The sequence below is a fragment of the Truncatella angustata genome (assembly GCF_020726525.1).
Source record: "Truncatella angustata strain MPI-SDFR-AT-0073 chromosome Unknown BKA67scaffold_3, whole genome shotgun sequence".
NCBI classification, from domain to species: Eukaryota; Fungi; Ascomycota; class Sordariomycetes; order Amphisphaeriales; family Sporocadaceae; genus Truncatella; species Truncatella angustata.
This window is the reverse complement of record NW_025763383.1, coordinates 629854-647854: the sequence shown is the minus strand read 5'-3', so window position 1 is coordinate 647854 and position 18001 is coordinate 629854. Positions and strand designations below refer to the sequence as shown.

The 18001-nt window shown below is 52.0% G+C and overlaps 5 protein-coding genes across 5 annotated transcripts; 3 read left to right on the top strand and 2 right to left on the bottom strand.

Annotated features, from left to right (window-relative positions):
- Nucleotides 1–471: 471 nt before the first annotated feature.
- BKA67DRAFT_534054 (methyltransferase domain-containing protein) lies at nucleotides 472–2235 on the bottom strand (the record flags this gene model as incomplete). Its single annotated transcript, XM_046099795.1, has 1 exon — nucleotides 472–2235. One exon carries the CDS (start codon nucleotides 2233–2235, stop codon nucleotides 472–474), a length of 1764 nt encoding a protein of 587 aa, XP_045959380.1.
- Nucleotides 2236–2549: 314 nt separating this feature from the next.
- Nucleotides 2550–3868, top strand: BKA67DRAFT_559520 (t-SNARE). The gene is made up of 2 exons (XM_046102404.1): nucleotides 2550–2780; nucleotides 2903–3868. Exons 1-2 carry the CDS (start codon nucleotides 2734–2736, stop codon nucleotides 3642–3644), a joined length of 789 nt encoding a protein of 262 aa, XP_045959379.1. The 5' UTR covers nucleotides 2550–2733; the 3' UTR covers nucleotides 3645–3868.
- An 18-nt stretch (nucleotides 3869–3886) lies between these two features.
- Nucleotides 3887–6136, bottom strand: BKA67DRAFT_559518 (GLE1-like protein-domain-containing protein). Its single transcript, XM_046102403.1, has 2 exons — nucleotides 4974–6136; nucleotides 3887–4923 (listed from the first exon to the last, which is right to left on the bottom strand). The coding sequence occupies exons 1-2, from the start codon at nucleotides 5916–5918 to the stop codon at nucleotides 4147–4149; spliced, it is 1722 nt and encodes a 573-aa protein (XP_045959378.1). The 5' UTR covers nucleotides 5919–6136; the 3' UTR covers nucleotides 3887–4146.
- Nucleotides 6137–8513: 2377 nt separating this feature from the next.
- Nucleotides 8514–12876, top strand: BKA67DRAFT_534051 (uncharacterized protein; the record flags this gene model as incomplete). The annotated part of the gene is made up of 5 exons (XM_046099794.1): nucleotides 8514–8694; nucleotides 8828–9216; nucleotides 9282–11375; nucleotides 11430–12784; nucleotides 12837–12876. 5 exons carry the CDS (start codon nucleotides 8514–8516, stop codon nucleotides 12874–12876), a joined length of 4059 nt encoding a protein of 1352 aa, XP_045959377.1.
- A 2728-nt stretch (nucleotides 12877–15604) lies between these two features.
- BKA67DRAFT_657069 (ferritin-like domain-containing protein) lies at nucleotides 15605–16611 on the top strand (the record flags this gene model as incomplete). Its single annotated transcript, XM_046107054.1, has 2 exons — nucleotides 15605–15765; nucleotides 15822–16611. 2 exons carry the CDS (start codon nucleotides 15605–15607, stop codon nucleotides 16609–16611), a joined length of 951 nt encoding a protein of 316 aa, XP_045959376.1.
- Between the last annotated feature and the right edge of the window lie 1390 nt (nucleotides 16612–18001).

The following is an 18001-nucleotide window of genomic DNA, read 5'->3' as shown; positions in this document are numbered from 1 at the left end:
CTGCATTTCACCATGGCGCCGGCGTCCAACATCCTTCAGGACTGGTTGACTTTTGGAAAATAACAGCCATGAACGGCTCGCTGCTGCCAAATGCACCCACCCTGACGCAAGTTCATGCAAGACATCCTCATTGCCCTAGTGTCCAGTCTGCTACCTACACGGCGGACTTGTTCGCCAGCCGCGCCTGGCGACCAAGTGGCCAATTGTTTAGGCAGAATCAACAACTACAGAGACAATTGGCCTGACTGGCGCCAGATAACGACATTCCCAGCTCATGGCTATCGGGAAGTGGATAGTTCTGATACCCAACTCCATTCCTGCATGATGATCGGGAGTCAACACCCTAGCCTCTAATTCCCAGTACTTCTGGTGCTTTCTTCAGGTCTGCAGCCGATATCCACTGCGAATAAAAAGACATGCCGATGAGATACTTGAGTGGTATCGCGCAGATATTGCAAAGAGCATAGTCTGTCATTGGTCACGTCTCTTCACCCCAACAACGACTAGATTTCGCGGACTCTGCCGAAAGTCAAACACAGTCTCGACCCAACAATCTTGGACGAGATCGGAATGCTGTTTGAGATATAGCCATCGGTCAGTCGCTATCAAAGATTCCACAACACCAGCACTGAAGGCCATCAGGCTCCAGATAGCGCTTAGTTCCCTCTTGCGATGCAGGTAGAGAACCTCGTACTTGGCGATCTCCTCATCGGTCATGTCGCCCATCTTCTCCTTGATGACATCGCATTGCTCATGATAATCCGAGTGTGTGGTTAATTTTGTCACCGCCCCCCTGATATAAGAACGAAGCGAAGAGTAGCACTTTTTTGATAGCGATCCTAAAACCACGGGGTTGGTAGCCACGTTAAAAGGGCTGGAAGAGTTGCTCTCCTCAGCCCCCTCATTATGATAAATTTTCTGGATGACGCCTTTGTCGAGGAAGATCTTTTGTAGAACCGCGCGGTAGAAATGTCGAGTGAAGAAACCATCAGAGTCTTCCTTGCCCCAGTTTTGCGGTGCCTGACACGCCATCATTCGAGCTGTGATGTTGAACCGAACTCCGTCATCATTATATGTGCTCAGTCGTTCGCTCATAGGGAAGCCCTCTGGATCGAATTTGGCGGACTCTCGCTCCACGCGGCCATTGAGTGCCTGAAGACTGGGCCGCATGTAAGGGTGCTTGTATGTCGGTGGGCCCAACTTCTCGGTCATCAAGTTATAGCAGCACCCAACGATTGCGACTGCACGCACTCTTGGATTCATTATAAGAGATCGGATACCGTGGTGTGACAAGTTGCCGCACGAATGGATTGATATAGCCATCAGACGAAGATCGTTCGCTTTATCCGGGGCAGTCTCTAGCTGAGTGACCACGTCAGACAAATCTCCAGATTCCAGTCGTCCTGAGACATATCGAATGTTACCCTTTCCATCCTCTGGTTTGTATATGGCTTCAAGCTCACGCGTGGGGCGGAAGTCTACTACTTTGTCTGATGCTTTGGCCGCAAGAGTCATTTTCTTCAGCATTCTCTCATCCACTTCGTCTTCAGCTTTTTTGCCGATCATTTTCTGGTTCCAAAGCTTCTTGTTCCGCATGACTTTCTCCTTTTCGGCGAACCGAGCTAGCATATCGAGCTCTTTGGCACCAGCAATATTGTGCTCGCGCCCTTCTACCGCAACGATGTGCTTGTTGTAAGGGTCACTAGCCAGTGCTCTCCCGAGATAGTTCTGGCCGCTACCGAAATCGACAAAGTGTGTGATGCCCTCGCCAGTAAGGTCTTCCACGTCTTCGGAGAATTTTTCCACATATCTGGCGAAATGACTGACTTCGTGGATCTTCTTGGGCTTCATCCCCACGGAGACAAACCTCGTCAGCTGCGGTGGTTTTTCCTCGCCTGCAGCGAAATTTCTGCCTAAGCTAAACCTCCGAATATCCTTCACATACTGCAGCAGCCCCTCTGGTGGTCTTTCGGCGTCTGAAAGTGAGCCCAGGTCATCTCTCATGAGAATATCCAGAAGTCGCATGGTATCTATCCGCAGAAGATACTCTTGCCAGTCCTGTGGTACGACTTGTTGAAAAAGCCCAGGTTCATTGGTGAAGAAATCTAGGATATGCACTCCACCGCAAAGTGTCTGAAATATTTCTGAAGTGGTCGCAAATTCCAGTAGATGGGAAACATAGTCATCTGCGCTACCCCAGCAGTCGGGGTATGGCAGAGGTTTTGAGGGTATCATTTTTGTGAGTGATTGTACAGCGACAAGTCTAATTCAGATATCCAGCGTGGTGCTGGGAGGAAAAACTGCGCTGGTGTCTCTGCCTCGCAATTGTTTTTTCGAATGTGGTCAGTCAATGTCAGCGCTCCCGGATCTGTGAGTGCATAACAAGATAATAATGCATAATGCTCGAAAGTATTGCATTTTTGTTTGTATTTAGAAAAAAAATTATACTAACTAATTTTACGGTTGCGATTTGCGGCCTAAATTGGGTAACTTACTTAAACGGCGACCGAAGATCTGCCCTCCCCGGACTTTAGTTGTTAGGGAGGCCTAAACTACCACGTCATCCCTCCAGAGCCCCCTAACTAGGCTTCAGCCTTGTCCATCCTGCACTGCTTTTGCATCTTCAGCAACCCGACTCACATTCGAGAATGATTTATACAGCAGGGCCGCATTCTTTTCATACATAGATCAATTGAAGTCGCGTAGAAACGCTCCAAGGCACCGACAGGCGGTATGATGTCCTCAACCAACGAGGAGGATCCTTTCCTCCAGGTCCAGCAGTACGTGCCCATTCTGTTCCCTCTATTCGATCTGCCACAAAGATGCGCATCATCCCTTGAGTCCTCTGTCTATACGTATCAAGACGCACGTGGGAACCGCTTGATCTAACCTCCCCGAACAGAGACGTCCTTGCCCAGCTCCAGCAAACCCGCCCCATATTCTCCTCCTACGTGCGCATCCGGTCCCTCCAGACCTCGGCGTCGTCGTCGCAACCCTCCTCGAACCCGGAGCTCACATCCGCGCGCTCGGACCTCGAGTCCGCCCTCTCATCCCTCACCGAAGACCTCGAGGACCTGCGGGCCGCCGTCCAGGCCGTCGAGTCCAACCCGTCACAGTATGGCCTGTCGCAGTCCGAGGTCACGCGGCGGCAGCGCCTGGTGCAGGAGATCGGCGGCGAGGTCGAGGACATGAACGAGGAGCTGTCCAAGTCGGGGAGGGGCAGAGGCGGGAGTAGGAACGCGGCGGCACAGGCGGCGAGGGCGGCGGCGTCGGGCGACCTGCCGGACCCGAACGCGTTCGCGCTCGAGGGGGATGGCAACGACGACGACGACTACGCGGCCGAGTTCGAGCAGCAGCAGCAGATGCAGATGATGCGGGACCAGGACGACATGCTGGACCAGACGCTCATGACGGTGGGTAACATACGGCGGCAGGCGGACGACATGGGCCGGGAGCTCGAGGAACAGAGAGAGATGCTCGAGGTGGTGGACACCATGGCGGACAGGGTCCAGGGCAGGCTGCAGACGGGCATGGCCAAGATGGCCTACGTGGTGCAGAAGAACGAGGATCGGTGGAGTGGGTGTTGCATCGCTGTGTTGATCATGGTCTTGATCATACTGCTTGTGCTGTTGTTAATATTGTAGGTTTGTGGCTGACCCAAGATAAGCAGAATTGGCGAGGTCTGTTTAAGCACAGAGCTGAGCTGGCATGCTCAAAGAGGAGTAACTACTGGGGCATGATATAGCATTGGCGTCACGGCTTGGGAAGCACGTTTGATTTGAATTATATAGGCATCCAAGATCACACTTGTACGATGGTGCGAAGTTGAAATGGGTTGTTGCGGTGCTGCTCAACCCGAGAACGGAGCGAGTTGCTCGTTTTATCCAAAAAAAAAAAAAAAAAAAAAAACCCCCTCCCCGGTCTCCCCCCCGAAGGATGCTAAGGCCATCAAATTGGCAACCCACCTGGAGGATTGTACATGGTATAGATTCGCCTTTCACATCTGCTCGTATTCGAGCTTGATGTCATCGTTCTTTCCCAAACGCCATTGCCTCTAGTGATCTGAATACCCAGCCGGGTCTCTGATGCCGTATAAATCATGTAAGTGCATTCGTCGTCATCGCTTCCCGGGTCCCACGATCTGTATCACCTCAAATCTAGACCTATATCTTTCTGGTACAAGTTGGCCAAAACGGCGAGGCCAGATACAGCCGACGTCTTGTTCGGAACCTTCGAAGGGAGTTCTACCAAAGCTTTCCGCAGTGCCGCTATCGCTTGGTTGCCGTAGAAGCTGATGAACCTGTCTTCGGAGAGGTGGATCATGGCTCGCAACACCACGCACTGTGTGTCTGAGATCTCTGCCGGAGGTGTGTTGACGATTTTGGCAAATGCCGTCCAATAGTTGGCAGGCGGGTAGGGATTCGTAGCTTTGGCTTTTGAAAAGTCTCGCAGAGCGATAGACGCATAGCCAACGCCCAGCCCCGACATCCGCTCATAGTGTTGCTGATCGGGCATCCAGTGTCCCTCTGGTTTCCTCCAACCCAAACGCAACCTTCCTTGCTCCGTCTTTTCATTGCCTCTAACACCAAAGAGAACTGGGCAAGCGATACGAAACTTGGCTATCATAATATCAATCAATGATATACCGCGCCACATGAAGTCTTTCGTAGAGAATATCTGGGCAGCCGTAACACCGATAGGGTCGGCTTTATCTGGCATAGGACCACATTCACTGTCAAACTGCTTAATCATGTCCTTTGCCATGCAATTCAGCAGGTAGATGAACAGCGACGGAAGTTGCCCGTTCTGTGCCGCATCCGGTGCCGGCTCACGTTTATCGCGGACGAACTCGGATGGGTCCACCAGAGCACTTCCTATCTGTCCCTGTAAAGCCGCAGTGAGGACTAATCGTATCTTCTCCAGCTGTGCCGGATTTAGTTTGTGTAGCAGCAGCAGAGATGGGAATGGCTTACCTGTTGTTTATTGGATCCTCTCTCTCCAGTTAGTTGACCGATGGACTTGCGAATTTCCCGTCTATAATTGCCTGCGTTTTTCTTCAGGTCAATGTTTGTTGTCATTTGTTGTTTAATCGAGGCTCGTAGTTTCTTCAGAGTCTGGTGTATTTGCACATATCGATCCGGAGTTTGAGCGGCTGGTGTTGGCACCGCTACACGGCCTATCGTAGACGAAGGAACACCAGGTGTGGGTGTATTGAAGCCGTTGACTGCTGGCGCACCGGGAGGCCTTCCAAAGGGGCTCGCAGCTGGCTTATTGCCTGCCGCAAACGGGTTGGAGGCTGGCGTAGCAGCTGGCGTTCCAGAGCTTGCAAATGGATTGGGCTTGGCCGCACTCTCACTCTGTTTTGCGACAAGTGGTGATGCTTCTTGCGCCGGTGGAGCAGTAGGCTGTGTGGTGTTGGCGACATTCGTTCCATTCGTCCTTTGGGTCGAGGGTGCAACTGCATCGAGGCCTTTCGAAGATGCTGCACCTAAAGGTGCTCCTGCAGCGCCATTGGAACCAGTAGGTTCCGTCCTGGCCGCTGCGGGCGCGGGCGCGGGCGCGGCCTCGACGGATGGTTTCGGTGGTAACTTTGGGATCTGTTGAGCCTCGAGTTCTCGAAGTCGCTTCTCTTCCTCACGCAGCTTCTTCTCTCGTTCCAGACGCTCTTTCTCTCTCTTCTGCTTCTCGAGTATCTGAGATTCTTCGTCTTGTATTCGGAGTTGCTCTAGCTGATAGACATGTTTCTCGAGGGCTCTTAGAGCATAATCCCTGACACGGTCGTGCTCATCCTTGGATGCGGCTAATGCTTCGTCATGGTTCTTTAGATTGTTCCGCTCATTTGAGAGGTAGGTGCCGTAGGTGTTCCTCTCCGGGCTGGTGACTTGCAAGCTTCGCCGAGCAGGTGAAGAGCCGGCCATTGTCTGGTTTCGTCGATGCCGACTATCTCATGTTGTCATGCGAAGTACGACACAGGACCCGTCAAGGCAGGGTGATTCGAGGGCTCTGGTGGCAACAGCAGGCCGAAATTCTCGCAATTCTCGTGGGCGGGACAGCGGGAAAGTCCGTAGTATTCACGTACTGACAAGTAGTTAAAAGGCTCGACGTCTTCTTAGCCTTGTCGTTGTTCAGACGGAACTTGCAGCTTGGAGGCTGAAAGCTCGGATTGCATTGTTTCCTGCCGCATGGAGTCTAACCCTTTCGGGCAGCACAGACAACTTGTTTCGCTCTTTTTGGCTGGGCGGTGAGCTGGGTAGCTGGCCAAACCTCAAGCGACTTCGCATAGACTAACAGTAGGTGCATTTGTGCTTACCGCCAGGGAACATGCTCAGATGCTCTGCGATTGAAATGGGCATTGTCGCAGCAATTCAGCCATTCAGCATTTCATACTACTGTACATACGGACAGAATCAAATGACGGTAGCTTGTTACCAGCTCCAGGTTCTGCATAAGGTCTGCAATAGCTGCTTCAGTTGATGTCAACCAAGCAATTTGAAGCACAGGCATTTTGCATCAAATCATGTCTTGATACTTGGAATTTTAGATACGAAGCAGTACTGTAACTGCCTAGTGATAGTAGTTGAAAGGTCGCTCGCTATTGGTCATATGCCCTTTGACATTCAGTTCTGCACATTTGATAGTTTCTCTATAGATCACGTCAGCACTGCATGGGGATATGAACTGTGCATGTGCAGCCGGAAAGAGAGAGAAGAAGAGAAGAAAAACTTACGCTCTAGAGTACATAACTATCGTCGACCACTGGACCTAACAACTTATATTGCTGCAAAGTGTACTCCGTGCTCAAGTCTCTACGTAGAGCGTCCTTACCATGGTACAATGGTCAAGGCTGCGTGTATGTTTGCCCCTGGTCAATTGTGACGCAGTTGGTCTCATAAAGGCTCGGAGCCCCGTGCCATCCTTTTGGAAATGCAATCATGATCGCCAGCCAAGTATTTCTCGCGTAAACGACATAGAATGCGTCCTGCCTGCATCTCCATCTATGCCATGAAAAGAATACATCACGATTACTCGTTTGTTCTTGAGCTGGCGATACGAATTTGTGAAGTTACAGGTGAGATGAATGCCACACCAATACAATATTTGTGCTAAACATGTATGTGGTGAGCTTCGCTGCAAGCTTGCTCACTGGCGTTCCGCTACAACCACAAACATACCTATTCCGACCATCTTTGGGGGAGGATTATATTTTAGAGCTCAGAACAGTGAGAACAACCAAAAGCCAATTCCGGATTCGCTTCTTGTGTGCATGACTGATGACCACCTGTCATACTGATGCAAATCCGAGTGTGTGTCTGTATTTGATTCAAATTCTTGCTGAACTAGATGCTCAATGTTTTTCTTTAGTGAAACTCTTGTACTGACCCTTCTCTGGACCTTTGTATATGGGGGTCATTAGTGAGCACAATCCTTTTTCGTGGCTAACCTAATAGCCCCCAATGCGCAGGGGTAGCTCTGGAGATCGTTATGGACTCTCCAGCTAGAATTAACAGGAAACAGGCTACATATCCATGTCTACGATGTTTTCTGTGCAGCAGCTACCATGAAATTTTCTTCAACGACTGCTACGGGGTCACGAGAGTTTATGAAGACTCTTGGATATGAAGAGATAGCTATTCGCAACGCACGTTTGTTTCAGTCCAAAGACAGAGATAATCCATAACTTGTCTCACACCCTCGTGAGAGCTTTGGCCATGGGGGCTACGACGGGCCGCTAGTGCTTGTGACCAACTGACTTTAGGTGCAGCTAAGCTGGAGCCGGCCTAGTAGTGACGCCGTGGAGGGGCTCAATATCGTGGTGCGGGGCCATGGGGGCGTTGGAGCATTCTCAGCCCCTAAAGGCCAGGCCCCAGTTAGTGCTGAGCACTGTCGTTTCTCCCCCGTGTCGTCAAGCCTCTCGGGCGCACCAGCCAGAAAAAAAGGCTGCTGGCTTTGTCGCTGTTGCTGCTGCTGCTCTGGCTCTGGCTCTGGCTCTGGGCATGTATATCCTGGGAAAAGCTACCTTGCCTTGAACCTTGGGATCACCTACGTTGACGTTTAAGTTAGATCCTCGGACCACAACTTCCTTACATCTCCTCCCCATCATCGTCATCGCCATCTCTTTCCCCCAACTCATCTCAACTTTCCTTCCTTTCCCCTCCGCCGTGCCATTCCTTCTCCACGAAGCCTTCATTCGGATCGGACTACCTCTCACACATCTCAAGGTCACTGGATCTGAGTAACCAAACCAAACCAAACCTCCTTCACATCCTCTCATTCACCCTCCTTTTGTTTAGTCGCAAAAGTCCACGCAATCACCAAACAAATCTACACATTGTCTGTCCATCGACACACAGATATTACATCAGCTCAGCTCCAATCAATCCACTTCAGGTCTCTTACCACCTATACTCTTTTTTTTTTTTGGACTACCACTTCTAGCTACAGCTATCTACAAATCTTGCTTGACGTCTACAAGCACCTGACGTGCACTACCTTTTTAAAACTGCTCGCCCATCATGGAGCAGCAGCAACAGAATCAGCAACAGCCTCAGCAGGGGCAGGGGCAGCAACAGCAGCAGCAGCAGCCAGTGGCCACCGGTGGTGTTCCGGGCCCAACTGGTCGCCGTCTACACATTGCTCATCGTCGAAGCCCATCTGAGCTGACGCCTTTAATGAGCATGTTTGCGAACCCTGGGAGTAAGTAGAACACATCATCACTCCTTCACCCCTCTCTCACTTGCCTCCATGGATTGGATCAGAGCTCCTCGTCATTTTCACAGCCGATAAATGCACGAGATATAGGGCTAATCATACATCTCTCATCCTTTAGTGGAGCAGCTTGCTATTCAGCAACAGATCGAGCTGTTACAGCAGCAACAGCAACAGCTACAAGCGACGCACCAACAATACATTAGCATGGGTATGATGCCACCAGGACAGCTGGCTCCTGGCGGTTTCAACCCTATGCAACAGGCAATGCCCAACATGGCGCAGCAGGGCTTCCAATTTCCCAACCAGCTTCCACAGCAACAAACGTTGGGCGCCCCAAGCCAGCCCATGTCACATCGCCGTAATCAGTCGGCACTCCCTAACATGGGCCTGGGTCCGCCTCCAGCTCCGTCTTCGGGAGCTTCTGGGTCTACTTTTGGCCAATTCGAGAACACCCAGCCCCAGGGCAGAGAGAACGCGCCTCGGGAGGGCGAGGTGGCGGTTCAGGAGGTGGACACCAGAGAAGACACTCTTTAGCTTTGGCCGATGCCAAGAAGGCTGCTGAACTCGCTCAGCAAAAGCGCACGACTTCAGGATTCTCTTTCCCCGGACCTAATGCGGAAAACGCTCAGGCTGAGGGATCTAGACCTGTTGCTGCCCCTGCTCATACTGTTACTGCCGCTGCCCCCGCCGACACCCCCATTGCCCAGGGCTCTTCAGCCTCAGCTCGAGGTGGCCGAGGTGGACATGGCCGCAGCCAGAGCATGGCTGTTGGTGGAGGTGGCCGAGGACACGGTCGCGGTGGTGCCTCCATATCCATCAACAACGAAAGCAGCCAGCAAGGGGGCGACTTCGCCCGAGGTCGTGGTGGTCACGCAAGGACAGGCTCCCGAAACTTTGAGGGTAACTGGCGCAACCAGGCCCAGAACCAGGGGCAGGATCAGACTGGTGGACAGCCATCTTTCCAGCCTGGTCACCGCTCCCGCGGTTCCGTGAACGCTCAATCGATTTCTGGAATGGGTAACTTCCAATTCCCTCAACAGCCCCAGATGGTACAAGTCCCAGGTCAGATGCCGATGATGCAGATGTACCCTGGACAGTTGAACCCCATGCAGTTGAACCAGCTACAGGCTCTTCAGGCGGCGCAGATGAACGGCCAGCACTTGGTTGGTCTTCAGGGAAGCCAGCACGCTCCCCAACTTGGCGGACAGCAAAACCAGCAGCAACAGCGCAAGACTCTCTTTACCCCTTACCTCCCGCAAGCAACTTTGCCTGCATTGCTAGGTGATGGACAGCTGGTCTCCGGTATCTTGCGAGTCAACAAGAAGAACCGCAGTGATGCCTACGTCTCAACGAGCGACGGTCTCCTTGATGCCGATATCTTCATTTGCGGTAGCAAGGACCGCAACCGAGCTCTGGAGGGTGATCTCGTCGCCGTCGAGTTGCTGGATGTTGATGAAGTCTGGGGCCAGAAACGTGAGAAGGAAGAAAAGAAGAAGAGGAAGGATATCACTGACACACGCTCGGGATCGACCGCCGGGAACAACTCTGGCAATGCCGATGATGCTGGTACAGGGGAAGGTGGTATCCGCCGACGTGGTAGCTTGCGTCAGCGGCCGACTCAGAAGAAGAACGACGATGTTGAAGTTGAAGGCCAAAGCTTGCTGCTTGTAGAAGAGGAGGAGATCAACGATGAAGCCAAGCCTCTCTATGCTGGCCACATCGTTGCTGTTGTCGAGCGTGTGGCTGGTCAAATGTTTTCGGGTACACTTGGTTTACTGCGGCCCAGCAGTCAAGCTACCAAAGAGAAGCAAGAGGCTGAGCGGGCCGCCAGAGATGGTGGTCGGCCTCAGGAGAACACACGCCACCAAGACAAGCCCAAGATTGTCTGGTTCAAGCCAACTGATAAGCGAGTTCCTCTGATCGCCATTCCCACCGAACAAGCTCCCAGAGATTTCGTTGAGAAACACCAAGATTATGCAGACCGTATTTTCGTTGCCTGCATCAAGCGTTGGCCCATCACTTCCCTGCATCCTTTCGGAACCCTGGTCGAGCAGCTTGGCAGAATGGGCGACCTTAAGGTGGAAACTGATGCTCTGCTGCGCGACAACAATTTTGCTTCTGATGAGTTCTCGGAGGCTGTTCTTCGAAGTGTTGGCCTTCAGGACTGGTCCATCAGCAAGGAAGAAGAAGCCGCGATTGCCGCGCGCCGTGATTTCCGAAACGAGACCACCTTCACCCTTGACTTGGTTGGTACTGGAGAGCTGGGAAATGCTGTCCACATCAAAACTGAGTCCGATGGAAAGCTTGAAGTCGGCATTCATATTCCGGATATCGCACATTTCGTCAAGGCCAACTCCCTTGTCGATCGTGAAGCAAAGAAGCGTGGTACCGCAGTACACCTGGTAAACCGTACCTGCGCATTGTTACCCCCACAGATTGCTAACGAGGTCTGTACCTTAACCCCTGGTCAAGACAGACTCACCGTAAGTGTTGTATTCCGTGTCAACCCGCAAACCGGTGCGGTAGTAGATGGCGACACGTGGATTGGCAGAAGTGTCATCAAGAGCTCTGCCAAGCTCTCCCTGGAACAGATTGACGAGGCCTTGTCCGGTCAAGCGAGCTTCAAGCACGAAACTGTGGAGGCAAAGGACATCCAGATCCTCAACGTAAGTTACCATCTATTGGTTGGATTGCGGTGCACGATACTAATTTCTCATAAGGCTGTGGCTCAAAAATTCAGAGAAGCACGCCTTGGCTCCGAGGACGAACCAATCGCACCACTGAGACTTCTTCACCAGCTCGACGATGAGAATATCCCTATCAAGCATAATCTCTTCGATTCCACCCCTGGCACTGAACTTGTCGAAGAGCTGCTACACAAGGTCAACACTCATGTCGCACAGCGATTAGCTCAGGGTCTTCCCGAAAAGGCTTTGCTCCGCCGCCAAGGCGCACCAAATGCACGACGTCTCCAAACCATCATGGAGCGCATGAGGGCGATCGGTTACGACATTGATACCACCAGCAGCGGCACTGTCCAAAACAGCCTGTTCAAGATTGACGACAATGATGTCCGAAAGGGTATGGAAACCCTGCTTATCAAGAGCATGAACCACGCCAAGTACTTTATTGCTGGCAAGACCAACAAGTTGTTGTGGCCTCACTACGCACTGAATGTACCCCTCTACACTCATTTCACCGCCCCTACTCGTCGGTACGCGGATCTCGTTGTTCACCGGCAGCTTGAGGCTGTCCTATCTGAGGGCCAGGTAGAGTATAGCGAGGATATTGAGAATTTGGTCAAGACTGTCGAGTCCTGCAACACTAAAAAGGAGTCGGCCCAAAATGCTCAGGAGCAGAGTATCCACATTGAGTCATGTCGAATCATGGACAGAAAACGCCAGGAAGTGAATGGCGATCTTGTCAGCGAGGGTATCGTACTTGCCGTCTACGAATCTGCCTTTGACGTTCTAATTCCAGAGTGGGGCTTCGAGAAGCGTGTGCACTGTGATCAGTTACCGTTGAAGAAGGCCGAGTTCAGGAAAGAGAAGCGGGTGCTCGAACTCTACTGGGAGAAGGGCGTCCCCAGTTCTGCTTACGTACCCGAGGATGAGCGGCCCAAAGCTCACCAGTCGCAGAGAGTTTCCAACGCCATGGCGGCCGCAAGACAAGCTGAGGAGGCGGATAGAGCAAGGAAGGAGCGCGAAGAGGCTGCTCGCAAGCAGACCGAGACTGGCACTATCTCTACGGACGATGTCGATGCTCTGTTCGACGACGACGACGATAATGTGTCGGATGTCACAGAGTCCATGGCCGGCGCATCGCTTGCCGAAAGGCCCACACAGAGTGTCCCTGGCTCGCCGACTCGATCAACCTCCACTGCCGGGATCCTTCACCGCACTAGGTCTGACTCCAAGGTTCCTATGACCGAGGCTGCTGAGACACGTCTGACCAACAAGGAGAAATACCTCAAGCTTTTCAAGCTGAGAGAGGAAGGAGGCGAGTACATTCAGGACGTCACCGAGATGACGAGAGTTCCTATCATTCTCAAAACCGACCTCTCGAAGAGCCCACCGTAAGTGACTCCCCATAGATATATATGATCCAAGCTAATACCGTGCCTACAGCTGCTTGACTATTCGGTCACTCAACCCGTACGCACTTTGAGTGCTCTAAAGGAGAAATATATTGTGAGGACATGCTAGATAATATGTTTGCAGTTGAGTTAAGGGGAAGAAGCATTGTCTGTCGGAAGTGAATTACGAGGAGGGATGAGAAAAGCAAAGTAGATTGTTATTGCCATATAATTAGCCAAAGAGCCCTGAACCATCCATCTCTTACGTTAAGAGTTGATAATACGTGCTTCCAGAACATACGATAGAGGCGTAGAGCAGACCGCTGGTGGCTGAGAAGGATCACAGTGAACCACCATACAAGGTTTTGTCAAGCTTCTGACTGCAAACTATCGTGGCCTTGTGGTTAAGCCTATCACTAACCAACTTAGACCATAGCCGAACGACAGTCGCAAATGGCGGAGACTTGTCTGGATGGGTAAGTTGTCGCAACGCATTGTGATACAAGCTATGCTTGTTCATGAGAGATCAAAGAGCCGTGATTAAGATCCATTCTGTCGAGCGTCTTGTTACTGCCGAAGAAAGTTTTGCCAAGAGAACGCATTGAGGCAGGGTGACACGAGAAACGCCCGGCATGAAAAGGAAAAGGGGACAATACAGCACCCGTACGTGTGGGTTCGGGATAAGCAAGCCTGTGCTCTCTCACTTTTACTGAATTGCCGTCGATCCCGGCTGAAGTGAGCTGAGGAGATCGGATGAAAGAGTTGACCAAGCTGGCAGGGTCATGGAAAGGTCGGCAAGCAAAGAACTCAGTGATACACATGCTAGCTAGTAAGCGTTCGCGCGTACTTTATCTGATGTGCCAACGAACATGCGCGGATACGGAAGTAGTTAGACCTTGGGGTGATGATGCAGTAGGTGAATGAGAAGATCTCGGCAAGTGGATCGTGGGAACGGCTCGACAGGCTGGCGCTCACGGGGACTCTGTCAGCCGCTGGTTTGCGTATAGCTCTGTACCTGAACTCTACCTCCGTGAAGGAAGAGTCCAGGCATACAGACTGCTCAATACTTTGCAGAGGGTGGGGCACACAAGCATATATGTCATCATGGCTAAAAGCGATTGGATGCCTACGGCGGCCGTTGGCATCGCGGGTTCTCCACATGTGATGTTTGGAACCAGCGCTGCGAGGGCGGGTGTCTGTGTGACGTTTGGACCGGAACGGCGGCCGTTCTAGATCTAACAGGAAGTCGCGTGGCCTGCTACGTTCCGTAGAACCCAAGCACGACTGCATGCACTTTGCGCATCAACGCCGGAAACGCTGTGGCGGGCTTGTGTGTGACGGTTCTTTAGTAAACCCCCATGATGGAGTGTTGCGAGATGCGGCCAGACTGGAATTGCCGGGCACGCTGCGAGTCCTTTCGGGAGATTGGACGTTTCTGCCAGGCCGCGGAGAGGCAAGATGATATTCCTTGAGAGGATCACGATCCTGTCATTTCATTCGCCAAGGAGGAAGGGGGAAGATGAAATGTTTCCTTGAAGCCGCTGCTGTCACGCCCACTTGCTGGCTATTTCCGAGGATCTTCTGCTGGAGCCAATAGGCATTCATGAGTGCACGCAAAATTCGACGAAGTCGCGCCCATAGGAGTGGCCATGCCAGGTTCTGAAAAGGCTAGGCGGCGCAGGAGGTACGCCAAGGTCTGGCACATGATTTGACAGAATGAAGAAACGGGGCCGGGGTTTGCAAACATGGCCTCCTGTGATTTGGCCGTTTCGAGGAGGGAAACGACCGGTGCTAACAACAGGAGGCTGCGCTGAGGTTGCGCTGAGGGCGAACTGCACGAGAAAGCCGTTGAGATTATGTGAGCGCCGGCATAGTGAGGTCTCGGTTTCAGATAGTCGGGTTGCAGTCCGTCCGTTGTGTGAAGTCTCGCTTATGCGCCGGGTGGGGAGGCTACTGAAACGGCATCTGAGGCAATAGGCCCCTCAGCAGCCCTCCCACCCCCCGAGCACCCTATACTAAACCCCTGTCCGGTTTAGCCCTGCCCGGGGCTCGGGACCTGCCAAGACTTGTCTTCGTCCCAACTTTCCTTGTAAGCTTACTTGCCTGCAGCGCTTCTCATTGGATCGCAGGAAGCTTATTGTTGAGTTTGTTTCGTTTCCCACTCCGTTCTCGACCTGCTGCGCATCCCTGATTGGTCATCCAGAGGGACCTGCTCCTAGATTGGTGCGTCTGCCGCAGCTATCATCCTCTTCCCATGGATCTATCTGTTCCTGGCAAACCCCTTGGACACCGGGGCTCGGAAGCTTCTGGGTAGGCGATCACTGTGACGAAGGAAGCTCACCTTCCTGTCCCATGAGGTAAGAGCCGAAGAACAGACGGGACCGGAGCACGCTCATGGAGGGTCCATGTCCATGTTCATGCCCATGTCCCTTCCCTGGCCGGCCAACCTTCTTTCCGCGACCCGCATTATCCTCACGAATATCCATCTTCGTTTTCTTGGCAGGTGGTCTTTATTGCCAGCGTTTCCCTCGCCTCTTCATCCAGAAAGTTTCTATCTCCTCACCCCTCTCCACTGTGTCTAACTCCGAATACCAAAAAGCGCTGGTCTGCTTCGAGGGATCAACGACTTTCGTCTATACTCTCCTTCATTAATTAACATTCTTATAATATCCCGGTGGGACTTTTCTGCAGAACAGCCAAGCTAGCCTTGCTTTCGCCAACAACCACTCTTTTTTTATTTACAATATCTCGACTGTCGTTATACCCGGTTTCGGATTTACGAAAGACATTTAATCATATATCGAAAATATGCCTTCCATCATGAAAATCGCAGGCGTTGTGGCCGCCGTGGCCGGTATTGCTAGTGCCCTTCCGGCTCAGCCCAGGTTCACCAAGATGCAAGAGAAGATATTCAACGTCATGAAGCGACAAACGCCCGCGGAACAGCAACTGGGTCTCACTGATGTCGACGTCCTTCAATTGTATGTGTGCCAGGCTTCTACGATCATATAGAACAATTCACTAACTTGACAACCAGCGCTCTGACATTAGAATGGCTCGAGACCACCTTCTACCAGCAGGGTTTCGCCATGTTCCCCGACGACCAGTTCGCTGCTCTTGGCCTTCAGCCCCAACAAATCACTGATCTGAAGACTATCGGACAGACGGAGCAGGCTCACGTGCAGTTCCTACAAAGCGCCATCGCCCAGGCCGGCGTCCAGCCCGTCCAGCCTTGCACGTACAGCTTTGGCTTGACTGATGCCAAGTCAATGGTCGCTACCGCCGGTGTCCTCGAGAATATCGGTGTCTCCGCCTACCTGGGCGCTGCCCCCATCCTGGCCGACTCCAAGATCCTGGCCGCTGCTGGGTCTATCTTGACCGTTGAGTCTCGCCACCAGACATTCATCCGTGCTGCCAGCGGTGTCACTGCCATTCCTCAGCCGTTCGACACGCCTCTCGGACCCAAGGCCGTCTTCTCGCTCGCCGCACCCTTCATTCAGTCCTGCCCGGCCGGCTCTAACCTTGCTCTGCAAGCCTTCCCGACTCTGACTATGGCTACTGCCGCCCCTGCCGCCCCCGCCATCCTCGCTGCTGGTACCGCTCTCCAGTTCCAGAGCGCCGCCGCTGCAGGTGCTCAGTTCTGTGGCTTCACAAACGCCAACGCCCCCGGTGGTACCGCCTTCTCTGCTTTTACTGCCGCCGGTGGCTGCCAGCTGCCCCAGAACTTGGCAGGCATCACCTACGTTACGCTCACCAACGCCGCGCCGGCCACCGGTGTCATCTCTGACGCCATTATCGTGGCTGGTCCCATGGTTCTCTCTTTGTAGGCAGCGCTCACCATTTCGCCGCGGGCCCACATCATTTCTTCGAGGCAGCTCCGGCTGCTCTTGATGGACTCGTCAGTGAGCAAGTGGTAGTGGACTGAAGGAGGGTGGGAGAACGAAAGGACGCGGAAGAACAAAGCAAACGGCACCGGTCTGGAATTGGTCGGTAGCTCGCATAGTACCACCAGTTTTAGACTTGATAATAAACATGGCTGTCATTATTCCGCATAGATATATTCATTGAGATCTGGAGACTTCACTTCTTGATATTTGTATATATTATTTCTTTATCTTTTTATTTTATTTGTCTTTCCTAGTATAGTATTGCTTGTCGTTGGCGGCCTAGCGCCCCGGGACACTTCAGATGAAAAAGGAGAAAAACCCAGATCTCTTTTGTTAATTGGAATGGTAGGGGGGAGGGCGAAAGAAGCATCTTGATGCTAATGATACCCAGTAGCAGGATAGCGAAGCTCACAAATAGCCTCAAAATCAGAATTCAAAAACTAAAACCAAAACCTCTTTGCCAATAGACCTTCCACTTTTTTCGCGTCTGTATTTCTGAGCGACGGAACAGCGGCCCATGGGAAGTGGAGAGTGACTCTTGCCCAGACAGATAGGAGTGCATTCGGGAACCTCCTGCTGCGCGGACCCTCGTTTGATGTTCGAGGATCGCCCTCCTTCCGGCTTGGCATGTGGAAATTCAAAGATTGGCTGAACTACTTTTGCCTGGTACCATGAAATAGCTTTCTGTGGTCAGCCAAGCACCACTTAATTTCGCATGTGTCTACAGTCTGATTTACAGTTTCGGTGGGTGAGTCTTTTCTCGGGCGAGGCCTTCGATCGCGAGCTTTCGAGGCAGCACTCCAGACGTATTGCCTAATATCATCAACATTTCCTGTGCACTACAAGATGTTCCAGATGCTTGACAGAACAACCAAGGTTTTGTTTCCGTCCCCAAACTCTCGTACTAGTTTCGAGAGCTTAGTTAACGAATATGATTACAGAAGCTATGAGGGGCCTGGATGCAACACAACCACGTCATATAACACTTTGCCTGGTGATAAGCATGCGGGCACCTCCTACTCCAAATACTAGAGTGCAGAATATTTGGTTGATTAAACTGTGATATATGAAAACAAGAAAAATTTCCCCTTGACAAGACGTATTGCCCATCAATTATTTTACGCTTCAAGGCAAACAGCAGAACAAAACTCAATGCTTCGAGAACGCGTTCTTGTAAGTTCATACGTGCAGCTGTACACCTCAAATCATCGAGAATGACATGATAGGCCCCTGTCAAGTCGACACACCAACAATATAAGCATCAGCCCAAGCGACGTCGGGCTTGTCAAGGAGCCAGTTCTCGATTCACTTACTTGCCACACAGTCTGAA